Below are 13,554 nucleotides of genomic sequence, written 5' to 3'. Positions count from 1 at the left end.
TTACACCAATTTATACTCCATTTTTACTATATTCTCTTCAGTACTTAGCATCATTAGTCCATTTGCTCGTTATCATCTTATTTTGCATTTCCCTGATTCTAGTGATTTTGAGCTTTTTATATCTACATTTATTGCCCACTCTTGTTTCCTCATTTCTATTGGGTTTTTAAATCTTTTTTTGTTGATTTATATGAATTTTTTATACTGAATAGGTTACAAATAAAAGGCACTAGTGAAGTTATTAGCAATAACTTACTAGTTATTAGTTACTAATAACTTTATTAGTGCTTTTTTATTAACACGTATGGGAAATATCCTCTCCCAATCTCTGGCTTGTGTTTTCACTCTGTTACTGGTGTCTTTTGAAGATTTTCATTTTACTTTATTAATTTTTTAATGTCTATTTTTGACAGAGAAAGAGAGCAAGCGAGAGCGGGGGAGGGGCAGAGAGCGATGGAAACAGAATCTGAAGCAGGCTCCAGGCTCTGGGCTGTCAGTACAGATTCTGATGCAGGACTCAAACTCACAGACCACGAGATCATGACCTGAGCCAAAGTTGGACACTTAACCTTCTGAGCCACCCAGGCGCCCTGAAGATTTCATTTTAAAGTACTGTAGTCAGGTTTCTTAATCTTTGTCTTATTTGTACTTTTTTGTCTCTAAAGAAAGTCTCCACTACCCTAGGGTAGTAAAGAACTTACCCTCTTTTTATTTTTCACTAAAAGTTTTAAATTTTTTGCCTTTGTACCTTAAGTATTTAAGTCCTCTGGAATTGATTTTTGTGTATGGTATGAAGTAAATTTTTTCAGATGGGTTGCAAACTTCCCCAGCATTATATATTAGAAATGCCACATTTATCATATGGCAAGCCCCTGGATATGTGTGTCTGTTTGCTGGACTGTTTATTTCTATTTCATTTGTCCATTAACTATCACAGTTCAACATCCTACTGTTAATTACATTATAGTTAAGTTGTAATATCAGAAAATTTAAGTCTTCACTAATCATTGGTCTTTAGTTTTTTCCTAGGTAATCTTAGCCCTTGACTCTTTGATATGATTCTTAAACTCTATAAAAAAGTAGATTAGTGAGAATTGCTATTTTTGCAGAAGTTTATTTTCCTTTCCAATTAATATTATCTCTGACAAGAGTTTTATAAAATTTTTTGTTAAAGATTTTACACTTTTTTACTTTTATGGTGCATTTAAATTTTTGCCATATAAATGGTATTCTAATTTTTAACTCTTATTACTTTTTACTAATTGTTTATTGCTGGCATGTAATAGCTTAATTAAGGGGCGCCTGGGTGGCTCAGTTGGTTGGGCGTCTGACATCAGCTCAGGTCATGATCTCATGGTTTGTGAATTCGAGCCCCAAGTTGGGCTCTGTGCTGACAGCTCAGAGCCTGGAGCCTGCTTCAGATTCTGTGTGTCTCTCTGTCTGCCTCTGCCCTGCTCCACACTCTGTCTCTCTCAAAAATAAATAAACATTAAAAAAAAATTTTTAAATAAAAAATAAATAAAATAACTCAATTAATTTTGGTACATTGATTTTTGTATCCAGCAACCTTGATGAACTCTCTTATTAGCTGTAATAGTTTGTTTTCAGAGTGTCTTTTAATCATATCAACTGGGAACAGTGACTTTTTGTTTCTCTATTTCTAATCATCTTTTTTAGTTTTCTTGTCTTATTACATTATATAACATTTCCAGGTATAGTGTTGAATTTAAGCAGTCATAGTGAGTATCCTTGTTTTGTTTTGTTTTTTTTAATTTTTTTTTAACGTTTATTTATTTTTGAGACAGAGAGAGACAGAGCATGAACAGGGGAGGGGCAGAGAGAGAGGGAGACACAGAATCTGAAACAGGCTCCAGGCTCTGAGCTGTCAGCACAGAGCCCGACGCGGGGCTCGAACTCACGGACTGTGAGATCATGACTTGAGCCGAAGTCAGACACTTAACCGACCAAGCCACCCAGGCGCCCCTCCTTGTTTTGTTCTTGACTATAAGTTTTGTGTACTTCATCATTAACTATGATAAAGGATTTGGTTATGAACCTTTTATCAAATTAAAGAAATACCCTTCCATTTATAGTTTGCTAGGAGTTTCTGCCTAGAATCAATGTTGTGGTTTTCAAATATATTTTCTGAATCTATTGAGATTTGTTTTTTCCTATACTCGTTTATGTCTGAATTATATTAATAGGTTTTCTAATGTTGTACCAGGAAGCAAAACTATTACACAAAAATCAATTGGCTAAAAGTATTTTTTTTAATATTGTATTTGAATGAGAAGCAACCAAAGTCACTTCTTTATTTCACTGCCAGGGAGAAAAGCAAACTAAACCTGTTTTCTCTTTGCTCATAGATATACATAGTGAATATATGACTTAGTTAAATAGACAAAGGAGAAAAAGGAAATAAATGGTGATATCATTTATAACTTATTTCATTAACACAATTGCCTATAAAAAGCAGTTCATTTATAGTGCTGTGCAATTGTCCCAAACAATATTAAAGAGCTTTTGGCATTAACTCAACCTAAAGTTATAGTTTACATTAAAGATAATGAAAAGTAATTTCAGAGCAAAACTACTTTACAGTGAGAGAATCCTAATACTTTTTTTTTTTTAACGGAAGAGAACACCCAACAAAAGAAAATTTCTGTTATGATGGATTATAGACTAATTTAATATTGTGATTTAGTTGGGATCTTTGCTTTATCTTACATTAGCCAGCTAACTAATTTTCTTTGTTCTCAACTAGATTATAAATTCAGTCTATGTTCTTATCAATTCACATTGTGGCCTTTTAGAGCACATTATCTCTGCAAAAAAAACAAAAACAAAAACTTGTTTTTTTAAATCTCTGATGATTCTTTTTTCTCTGTGTTACATGAAATGCCATGGTGGTTAAGTGTACTCTTTCTGGATCTCACTGTCCTGCATTCGAGTCCTGATACAGCTCTTACAACTTTGGGAACATGTGCAAATTTCATAATCTCTGTGTCTCATTTTCTTCATTTGTAAGATAGGAATACACTTCCTACCTCATAACTTTCTTGAGAGGATTAAAGAAGTTAAATATAAAGTTTTTACAGAGTGCCTTACACTGCAAAAAACACCATATCAAAATAACTGTGTATATTGTTATTTTAAACAACACTAGGAAGTAGAAGAACATACATGATATTTTGGTCCATGATTCTTTCTGCAGAAGACAGCCAATTCTCTAAAATTCAGTTTGCTATGACCAAATTGCCAAGTGTACCAAATGTACTAATTTGTTAAATTTTCTGGTTTTGTTTTGTGAAGTTTACAGTAATTCGTACTGCTTTTGAAGATTTCTGTGAGGTTAATTTGGCCAGTTGTCATTTTGTCTTCATAGCAGCTTTTGAAAGTATTAGAACTGCTGAAACCTGAGGTTGTGATGTGAGTCTTGTTAGTAATAGATGTAATATTCAGAAACACATATTTCACGGTCAGTAATCTGAAACCTCCAAAGGGTATGTGCCTAAGTGAAAGGAGAACTAGAAAAGTATCATTCACTTGCTCAAGAAGTCAATAAGGAAGATGGTCTCTGCAAGGAGCTTGAGCCAATTGCTTTGAGAGTGTTGAAAGTCTGATTTATATAATGTTAACCACTTAATGGACTGAGCCACATAGGCGCCCTCGCCTGAGTGCATATTGTAATCAGCTGTACATTTAACAGCAGAAATTTCTAAAATGTAACAGAACAATAAAACTGAGAACATAAGTTAAATACAAATTGAAAGGCAGGGGAGCCTGGGTGGCTCAGTCAATTGATCATCCGACTTTGGCTCAAGTCATGATCTCTTGGTTTCGTAGGTTTGAGCCCTGTGTCAGGCTCTGTGCTAACAGCTTGGAGCCTGGAGCCTGCTTCAGATTCTGTGTTTCTGTGTTTCCCTCTCTCTCTGTCCCTCCCCCGCTCATGCTCTCTCTCTGCTCTCAAAAATAAATAATTTTTTAAAAAGTTAAAAAAAAATTGAAAAGCAAAATATACTTAACATTATTGATAATTGAATAGTTGCTTATGTACTAAAGAAAAATATTAAAAAAAAATTTTTTTTTACATTTATTTATTTTTGAGAGACAGAGAGCACAAGTGGGGGAGGGACAGAGAGAGAATGAAACATAGAATCCGAAGCAGGCTCCAGGTTCTGAGCTGTCAGCACAGAGCCCAACGCGGGGCTCAAACTCAAAAACCATGAGATCATGACCTGAGCCGAAGTCGAAGGCCTAACCGACTGAGCCACCCAGGCGCCCCTAAGGGAAAATATTTTAAATTGTAAAGGAAGAAAAAATAAAATTAATAGAAGAAAAAAACACTGCATTGCTCCTGGCTTGAGAAATGTTATTGTATAATAAAAATGGCAGCATTCTGTAAATTCACATATAGATTGAATGAAGTAGCCTCCATTGACATCTTTGGGGAACATGAGTGTTTAAAAGTCTAGTCATTCTAATTTACTTGAAAATATTACAAAATATAAATGTTACAGCATTGGTATTAAAAATGAAAAACAAGACCAGGGAATAAAACAGAGGCTTCAAAAATATAAAATATTACAGAACTTGGAGGTGTAACTTACAAACCAAGAATAACTTAAAGGTGAAAGGAATCACCTTTAATGAATTTTGCTAGGACCCTGAGGAAAATGGACTTAGGTTTTTGTCCCTGTTGTGGATAAGAGATCAATTTAGGACTATTTACAAAAATCTATTTTCAGAGATCAGTTAGGTTTGTCACCATAATAGCTATTCTTCTGAAATGTGTCAATATCAGAAGGAAAGCAGCAAAGGCAGAATAAGGATAGTTGTTAAACCTATCCAAGTTGAGTAATAGGAGTTTATTATACTAGTTTTGCTTACTTGTATATTTGGGATTTTCCATAATAATTTTTTCAATGAAAGTAAAAAAAAATGGGAAAGATATATAGTGTGTATAACTGATAAAATTTTTATCCAAAAATATGAACAATGTTTATATATGTTAAACATATATGTTCTATAACCACATTCTATTTATTCAGTGGAAAAAAGGGATCAACAGGCAGACAATGAAGTATTGATAATAAATCATTACACAGAAAAACCTGCAGCTTTGGTATTAGTTAGAAATAAAATTAACATGAAAGCATTGGTGTGTGTTTATTAAGCTAGAAAAAAAAGTGTGAAACCTTATGTTGGCTAGAATATTCACTTATGTACTTGGTAGTGACTGTATCTAACTAGAGGGAAAACTAGCAATAGACGGTATTTATAAAATTGTTCACTCACTGTCCCTACTCTTCTGGGATAACAAGTATCTAAGACATTAGTGAATGCTACTATAGAATAGAATTTCTTCTCTAAAACGCTGTCGATTTAGGTGGCCCCCCAAATTTAGGTGGCCTTTTCAGTCCCTTAACGGTTCTATAACTAGCAGTAAACACACTCTGTGGGTCAGGCACTGTTTCCATTCATTTAGACCTCACAACTTAAGGAGGGTAGTGTCTGTCTGCATCTTACAGATAGGAGGATTCAGTCTTTGCAAAATGAAGTGATTTTCCCCAAATCACATGTTAATAATGAGCTCAACCAGGATCTGAGCCCAGGCAGTCTTATTTCAGACCCCCTGCTTTAAATCATTTCTCCAAACTCCCTCTCAGAATTAAAACCTTGTATCAAGTAGTTGACTTTCCTTTTGAGGGCCATATAATTGCTTTAAGATGGCTACTATTAACATTCAGCTTCATTTTAGTATAGCTTCTAGATGGTTTTGACCATAATGCTGATGGGAATAAGCAGTGAAACAGATCTTCTGATATATAACTGATGTCATTGTAAATAGGTACAGCCTTTTTTGGAAAGCATTTTGGCAGCATATTTCAAGAGCCATAAAATGCTTACATTTTTTGACCTAGTTAATGCCATTTCTGGGAATCCTCTAAAGAAATAGTCTAATATGGAAAAAGCCATAAGCACTACAGTGATCACCACAGCCATGTTTGTAATAGAGCAACTGGAAGCAACCCTGAATGTTCATCAGTAGAGGAATGATTAAACACACCATGGTATATTTACTTAGGCAGCCAATAAAAATGAAGTGTGGTGCAGCACAAAGAAAACAGGCATCTTGAGTTTTCAAAGTAGCACACAGCAGTATGTTTACAAAAATTACATTCTTTACAAATATGAAAAAAAGATGGAATAGAAAACTGTGTGTAATATTTTTTCTTTCTGCTGTTTTTCAAGCTTTTTGTAATATAAATTTATTCCTAACCTTAAGATTTAAATCACATGATTACCTAGTGTTTTTGTGTATTCGTCTCCTAACCCTCACTAGATTATAACAACTGCTTGATTATAAGCTGTGTGGTTGCAGGCTGCATGTTAAAAAACATGCAGAGAGCATCACTGGACACAGGCAGACTTCAAGAACCTTGCAGGTGCTTCATTTACTGGTTGCATGAACCTCGGCCAGTCACTCTGTCTCACCTGACTCATTTGACCCATGAAGTGAGCAGTGCAGTTTGCAAAGCATGACTAGAATCTTTGGAGTCAGGGGACCTTACTGTGTGTGTCTTTGGCTCTTAGACAAGTAGCTCAAACTTTGTAAAGCTCAATTTCCTCATCCATAAAAATGGAGCTAGTGAGATCAAGGTCTGGCACTCCTTTAGTAGATGCTCTGAAAATGTTCCTTCCATTCAGTTATGGCCCTTATAAAGTGTTCCTCACCTTTCTCTTTGCATGACAAGAGCAAATATAAAGTCTTTCAGCTAACTTCTTTTGTCTGAAATCTTTTGAGCAGCAGCTTTTACACGTCTGTCTTCTAGAGTAACTTGTTACCTGTAATTTAGAGTTAAGGATGAAGGAAGAAAAGATTTTGTCATTCAGTATGGCCAGCAAACTTTTCAGTTTTGTTGTAATCCTTTTCTTATCTGATTATAAAAAAAAGTAAGTGGCCATTGTTGAACATGTGAAAAATGTGGAAACCTGGAAGAAGAAAGCTATGCGATAATCTTCCCACCAAGAAATAACCATTATACGTTTCATTTTATTTCTTAATTTTTTCTAAATATGACTTTTTTTTTTTTTTTTTTTTAAGTAGAACTATAGGAAAGCTCTCATTAGATCGTTTGTATGTTTGGGGCAAGTTTATTATGACGTTTTCTGTTTGCTTTGAGGTAGTGTACCTTTTTGTATTTTAATATTCATTTTTGAGAGGGAGACAGCACAAGTAGGGGAGGGGCAGAGAGAGAAGGAGACACAGAATCTGAAGCAGGCTCCATGGTCTGAGCTGTCAGCACAGAGCCCAATGCAGGGCGCGAACCCACAAACAACAAGATCGTGACCTGAGCCGAAGTCATACACTTAACTGACTGAGCCACCCAAGCGTCCCAAGGTAGTTTACCTTTAACAAGTAATTCTTATACAGAGATAAAGACCAAACTAGCAATAGGGAACCAGATGGAGGATGGGGTAAGGATAGCTCTGTCTTAATTAGTAGGACAATTTTTTCTGTAATTCTGATACCTGTCAAAGAATGTACTTATGTAAAGTATAATTACCCGAATCATACTTCCTGGACTTTTTTAGGACAATTACAATTTTAAATAACTTGTGATATTTTCATTGCAGGTTATCTTGTACCATTTCAGACCATGAGTTGTGAAGTTTGGTCTGGAAAATATAATCACCAGACATAAACTTGGAATAAAAAAAAAAAAAAAGCTTGCAGAATAACCACAATTTCTTGGCTCTTGTCCTTATCATTTTTAGAACATGCAGTTTTAAAAAATCGTCAGTCCCTGTAACATCCTCTGGAGAAAAGGGGGAAATTTATCCAGTGACAGAACCAACAGAGCAGCAAATACCTAGAAAGGCAGCCTGACCTATTGTGTCTGTGCAGGGCCAGGCATTGATGCCACATTACCCTGACTTGTGTTGAGCTTGTACTGAAATCAGAAAGAGAGAATGTTACTTGTTGAGGGATTAAGAACGTCGATCCTTCCATTTCTGGGCTTTGCTGTTCAAGGCAGGCTTCTCCGGAATGACTTTAAAGGTGGGGGGAAAGGTGTTTTCCTTCTTCCATTTCTTTTCTTCACAGCAGTAGTAGAATTATGAAAGGTGACAGGGTACACCCTATATAAATAATTTTCATTGTGGCATATCTGTCATCCCCACTACATCGAGGAAGACATGAGAAATGTTTGAGGTCAGTGTATTGTCTTGCCTCATCACTCTCCTTGGAATATGCCACTGTGGCTTGTGCCCTTTTCACTTTTGAGGTCTGCTTCCACAGGCAAGAGACTGTTGATTGGTTGGGAGTAGGTGCCCCTCACTCCTGCTTTAGAATCTGCACATCAGGACAGTCACTTGTCCTTTTGAGTCTTGTCTTCTGACAAGGAAGGGCCATAACTCCTTACTGATACTTGCTTGTTAACCCTTCCCAATCATTTCCTCTTTGAGGAAAATCACTTATTTACGGGAGAAAACCTAACCTATAGTACAGTTTGAGAATCCAGATTAGAATTTAATGGACCTCCACAGCGTTAGGCAGTACTTAGGTGCAGTGGGATAGTAGAGATTTGGAAGTGTCGTGTGGGAGTGGGACAGATAACTATAGCCTGTAAACCTTCTACTTGGAATAACTTTGGTCTCTTCAAAACTGTGTTTGCCTGAGATGGAACTTGGTACTCTGTGAAAAATGATGACCTGAGATTTTTGAGCGGCTGAGGGAAGTGGTACCCAGAGCTGTAAAAAGGAGGAAGCTGCATAGAAAGTTAGCTGAATCTACAGGCTATTCTTATGAGAGAAAATGATCAGTTCTACTTAATTCACTGTATCACTTCTTAGATTTTTTTCTGTAACTGATTATTGATAAAAGTGATTTTATTTCTTTCAGTATTGCCTGTCAGGGCACCCAACCTTACCATGCAATGTGCTCAAATTCAAATCAACTACTATTATGTTGGACTGTGGACTGGACATGACTTCCACTCTCAATTTCCTTCCTTTGCCACTTGTTCAAAGGTATGTGCTGCTGCATCTGAGACAAAATGAGATTTCGTTTTTTGAAAAATGGTACCGATTAGCATAGAGATTACTAGTACCTTGTGTGTTGTCCTTAGTTTACTTTGTTCCCTAAAAATGTTCTTTATCAGAATCATTTCCTTTGGCTGGGTTGATGGAAAGTGTTGTATTGATTTATTGATTGACTTCTTTATTATAACTTCTGAGCTTCTGTAAAATGTTCCTGCAACTGCTCTATGCAAGTGAGGTCATGTATATTTCATCTTTCTTGCTAATTCATATAAGAGCTGATAAATAGTCAGCTGATGAGCCCAAGAATTGAATTTTAGAACCATTTAACTGCCTTTGCAGCGACTTGACATCATAGAGCCTGACATTTCTTTTTGATAGGTATCTATGGATTATATTCATAATTGTCAGCTGTAGATATCATAGAATCATATATGAAGCCAAAGTCCTTGTCTTAAAGCAGATATCTCAAGACTATAGTCACCACTGTTTACTCTTACAAATACTTTGTCATGGAAATCGGCTTCCCAGTTTGCTGTTATTTGGAAGCAGCAATTTATAAGAGAAGTGGGTAACTTATATAAGCAAATATGCTCCCAGTAACAAAAAGTGGTATCACATAGGAGAGACAGAAAAGCTATCTAAAACAGATTTAAGAGCTTAAAAGCATAGCAGCCTAGGTAAACCATCTAATATACCTCATTCCTGAAGATATCACCGTATGCAATGATTATTCATAATGATAATCTCCTGAACCATCTAGAAAAAGTATAATTAAAAATCCGTCTTTGGGTTTTGTTTTTGTTTTTTTGTTTTTTTGAGACAAGGAATACCAATAAGGTAAAGGGGACAGAGATAATTCCAGATTACGTTTTGTGTAAAGCTGATAAAATTCAGTTATAATCACACCTAAAACTTAGAAATACATTTATTATCCACAGATACTATCTATCTCTATATATATTTACAACTGTTTCAGAAATTGTAGGTATCACGTATATTTCTGTACAAAAGTGACTGACAAGTTATTTCATACTAAAATAGCCTGATATTATTGTCTGTTTATCCCCCAAACATTACAGTGTCCATTTGTTTGTTGTTTATTAAGAATCTGCACTGGACTGGAGCAGGGGATACAGATCTAAACAAGACCACTTTCTTTTTCTCGTGGAGCTTACATTGTGTTGGAGAGAAAGTATTCCACAGTTGAAAATTTCATTATACTTGTGTTAAGAGAACAACTATACACTTGTGATAATTACTAAAAAAAACAAAATATAAGTACTATGAGAGTTTCCAAGAGGCAGCCTCTATGCACTGCGAGGTCATGAATTACCTAGGTGCTCCAGTCCTGAATTGGGCAATTTTAGCTACATATTTTCCCTTTCCTGTTCACTTTTGTCTTTACCTAATTCTGTGTTCTCACAGCCCTGGCTCAGCATTGGAATCCACTTCTACTCTCTCTTCCCCTTTGTCATTGTTCTTCTCTCAGAGGGAAGTTATACTAGAGGGATGATTGGCAACCCATATGTAGTTTCTTAAAAAAAAAAAAGTGTTTTCTGTTGCTCAGGCCAGAAACCTTAGAGATACAGTTGGCCAAAATAGTATCCCCAGTCCCTCCCTAGCCCTTCATCCTGCTTTATTTTTCTTCATAGCACTTGTCCTTACATTATATATACATATTTAGTTTATATGTTGTCTGTCTTCTCCACTAAAAGTTTTATAAGGGCTGGGATCTTTTTGTTCACCACTGAATCCCCCTTGCCTAAAATACTTCTTGGCACGTAATAGCTACTCAGTACAAGATTTGTCCTATGAGTGAATCTTCTCTGGATTCCTGCCCTCTTGAAGTGTGATTTCATTATTCATTATAATCGTTTCTTTATCTTGAACCTTCCCATCTTGATTCAGTTCTTCCCATTTAATTATGCTCAATTACTTCTAACTTAATATTTAAAAAAACCTTTTTTAACCTTCTCTCGACTCCACTTTCCGTTTCAGCATTACTAACTCTTCTCCAGTCTATGTGCCCACACCACCTACCAGAACACCTCTCACTAGAATCACAAATGACTTCGTGTCATTAGATGCACGTTTGTCAGTTCTCATCCCCACTTGGCCATTCAGCATTGTTCTCCTCCATCATAATGCATTCCTGGTTCTCCTCTTCTCTAACTCTTCCTCTTCTATCTACCTTGGAGATTCATCTTTTTTTGACTGACAATCATATATCAGAATTCTTTGATATCCAGTACTTGGCCATCAGAGTATCCACCAAGGAAATTTCCTAAATGCTCAGGGCTTTGATTACCATCTAAACAATAACCTACAAATGTGTATCTTTAGTTAGTAATCACTCTTCTGAGTTCCAGATTCATAAACCCAAAATGCCTACTGAGTTTCTCTCCTTGGATGTGGCTTTGGAGGTACTTCAAAACTCAGCATGCCCCAAGCTCAGCTCATGAATTGATGGTTCAGAAGAGAAGACCCTCCCAGACCTGGTTATCCCCCACAGTACCCTATCTTAATGACTGGCATGCTGTTCTGAAAGCCAGAAAACTGGGAGTTAACTTAGATATGCCACTATTTCTCATTCCCCGTATCCAGTCTTTCATGAAGCCTTGTTAGTTTTACCTTCTCAAACAGTTTCGAATCCAGTAACTTCTCTTTAAGTTCTGCTGCAGGTGTTATCGTATTTTACAGGCATTACTGCCAAGGCCTCCTCATCAGTGTCTTCAGTTCTGATCTTGCCCTTTTCTGAATCCAGAGCCATTTTTGTGTAACTTTTTCATTTTGAAATCACTTCAGATTTACAGAAAAGTTGCAAGAATAGTACAAACATCTCCCAGTTACTCTTGTTAACATTTTATCATATGTACTTTTATAATTTTCTGTTTATACATATGCATACAACTTTTTCTGACCCAGTTGAAAGATACAGACAGGATGCTCCTTTACCACCTAAATACTTGAGGCCTATTTTCTAGGAAAAAGGAAATTATTTTACATAACCACAATACAATAATCAAAATCAGGAAACTCACACTGGCACTATGCTAGTATCTAAGCTGTCTACCTTCTTCGTATTTCCCGAGTTACACCAATTCATATTTCAGTATAATGCCTTTTATAGCAAAAAAGAAGAATAACAGTAGTGTTCCAGGATCCAGTGCAGATCACACATTTCATTTAGTTGTTTTGTCTTCAGTCTCCATTAATCTGGAAGAGTTTTGCAGTCTATCTTTATGACCTTGCCATTTTTAGGAGTACGGGCTAATTATTTTATGTAATGTCTTTCAGTTTGGAATTGTCTGATACTCTGCATGATTAGGTTAGGATTATTTTGATAGAAATACCACAAAAATAAATGGTGGTATATGTTATCAGAATGCACATGATATCAATTTTCTTCAACATTGTCTTGTAGAAATATACATCTAGTCTTGTCTCTCACCTGTTTAAAATGTTTCACTGGTTTTCATCGCTCTTAGGATAAATACCAAGTTCATCTTGGTATATTACGGTTTATGCCTACCCCTCTAGTATCTTACTTTTTATTTCCTTTTAGTTTCAAAGAAATCCTATTTCTTGCCTGGGAGCAGTCACACTCATTTTTTCCGTCAGTCGTAAAGGCTCTTCTCCCCCAGCCCCATCCTGCTTTCCCTGAGCCTACTTCACAGGAGCTCGTGTTTCAGGTCATTTATGACTTCAGTTTCTATATAAGAAGGACATAAAGATGGTATTCTGGTCGGGTGAGGGGGACAGAGTGTGTGGGCCTCTTCTTGAAGTTTCATTTGAATAACCTTCTATGTAAGATGTCCATGCCAAAGGCTGGTGAGAATTACTGGAGGAAAATATGGGTCTTGTCTTTCTCTGTTCCCTCCAACCCTGTCCTTTGGCCCAGTTTCCCCTTGAATCTAGGACTGTCCAGATCTCAGCTCAGTCATCAGACCCAGAGAAGTCTTTTGATGCTGCCTAGACCAGTCCCTCTTTTTTTTTTTTTTTAATTTTAATTTTTTTTTTTTTAATGTTTATTTATTTTTGATACAGAGAGAGACAGAGCATGAATGGGGGAGGGTCAGAGAGAGGGAGACACAGAATTTGAAACAGGCTCCAGGCTCTGAGCTGTCAGCACAGAGCCCGACGCAGGACTCAAACTCACGGACCGCGAGATCATGACCCGAGCCGAAGTCGGCCGCTTAACCAACTGAGCCACCCAGGCGCCCCTAGACTAGTCCCTCTTTAGGGAATTTTGTACCATCCTGCATCATCATTTTTAGTATCTTCTTCTCTATTTGTGTGATTACTTGTAATGTCTGTCTTCCCTGCTAACTTGGGGACAGGTATGTTTTGTTCACCGTCATATCACCAGCATGCCTGACACATAAATATTCATTAATGAATGAGTGAAGATGAACAATACTCCTACAGTACTACACCAAATGTTGAAGTTCTTCCCTCCATGTTCCCTTTTTATGGAAACACTTCCTCCACCCTCACCTCCTAACT

At 36.4% G+C, this 13,554-nt stretch overlaps 1 protein-coding gene across 1 annotated transcript in view; it reads left to right on the top strand.

Moving 5' to 3' along the window:
• INTS9 (integrator complex subunit 9) overlaps positions 1–13,554 on the top strand; it is a 102,368-nt gene that overhangs the window by 22,338 nt on the left and 66,476 nt on the right. Inside the window, exon 2 of the mRNA XM_019440896.2 lies at positions 8,909–9,036. Within this exon, the coding sequence (XP_019296441.1) occupies positions 8,909–9,036 (128 nt within the window). The remainder of the gene's footprint in view (positions 1–8,908; positions 9,037–13,554) is intronic.

This window comes from Panthera pardus, unplaced genomic scaffold (assembly GCF_024362965.1).
Source record: "Panthera pardus isolate Hobbes unplaced genomic scaffold, ASM2436296v1 HiC_scaffold_13, whole genome shotgun sequence".
Classification (NCBI taxonomy): domain Eukaryota; kingdom Metazoa; phylum Chordata; class Mammalia; order Carnivora; family Felidae; genus Panthera; species Panthera pardus.
The sequence above is the reverse complement of the archived record's forward strand: the minus strand, read 5'-3'. Positions and strand labels throughout refer to the sequence as shown.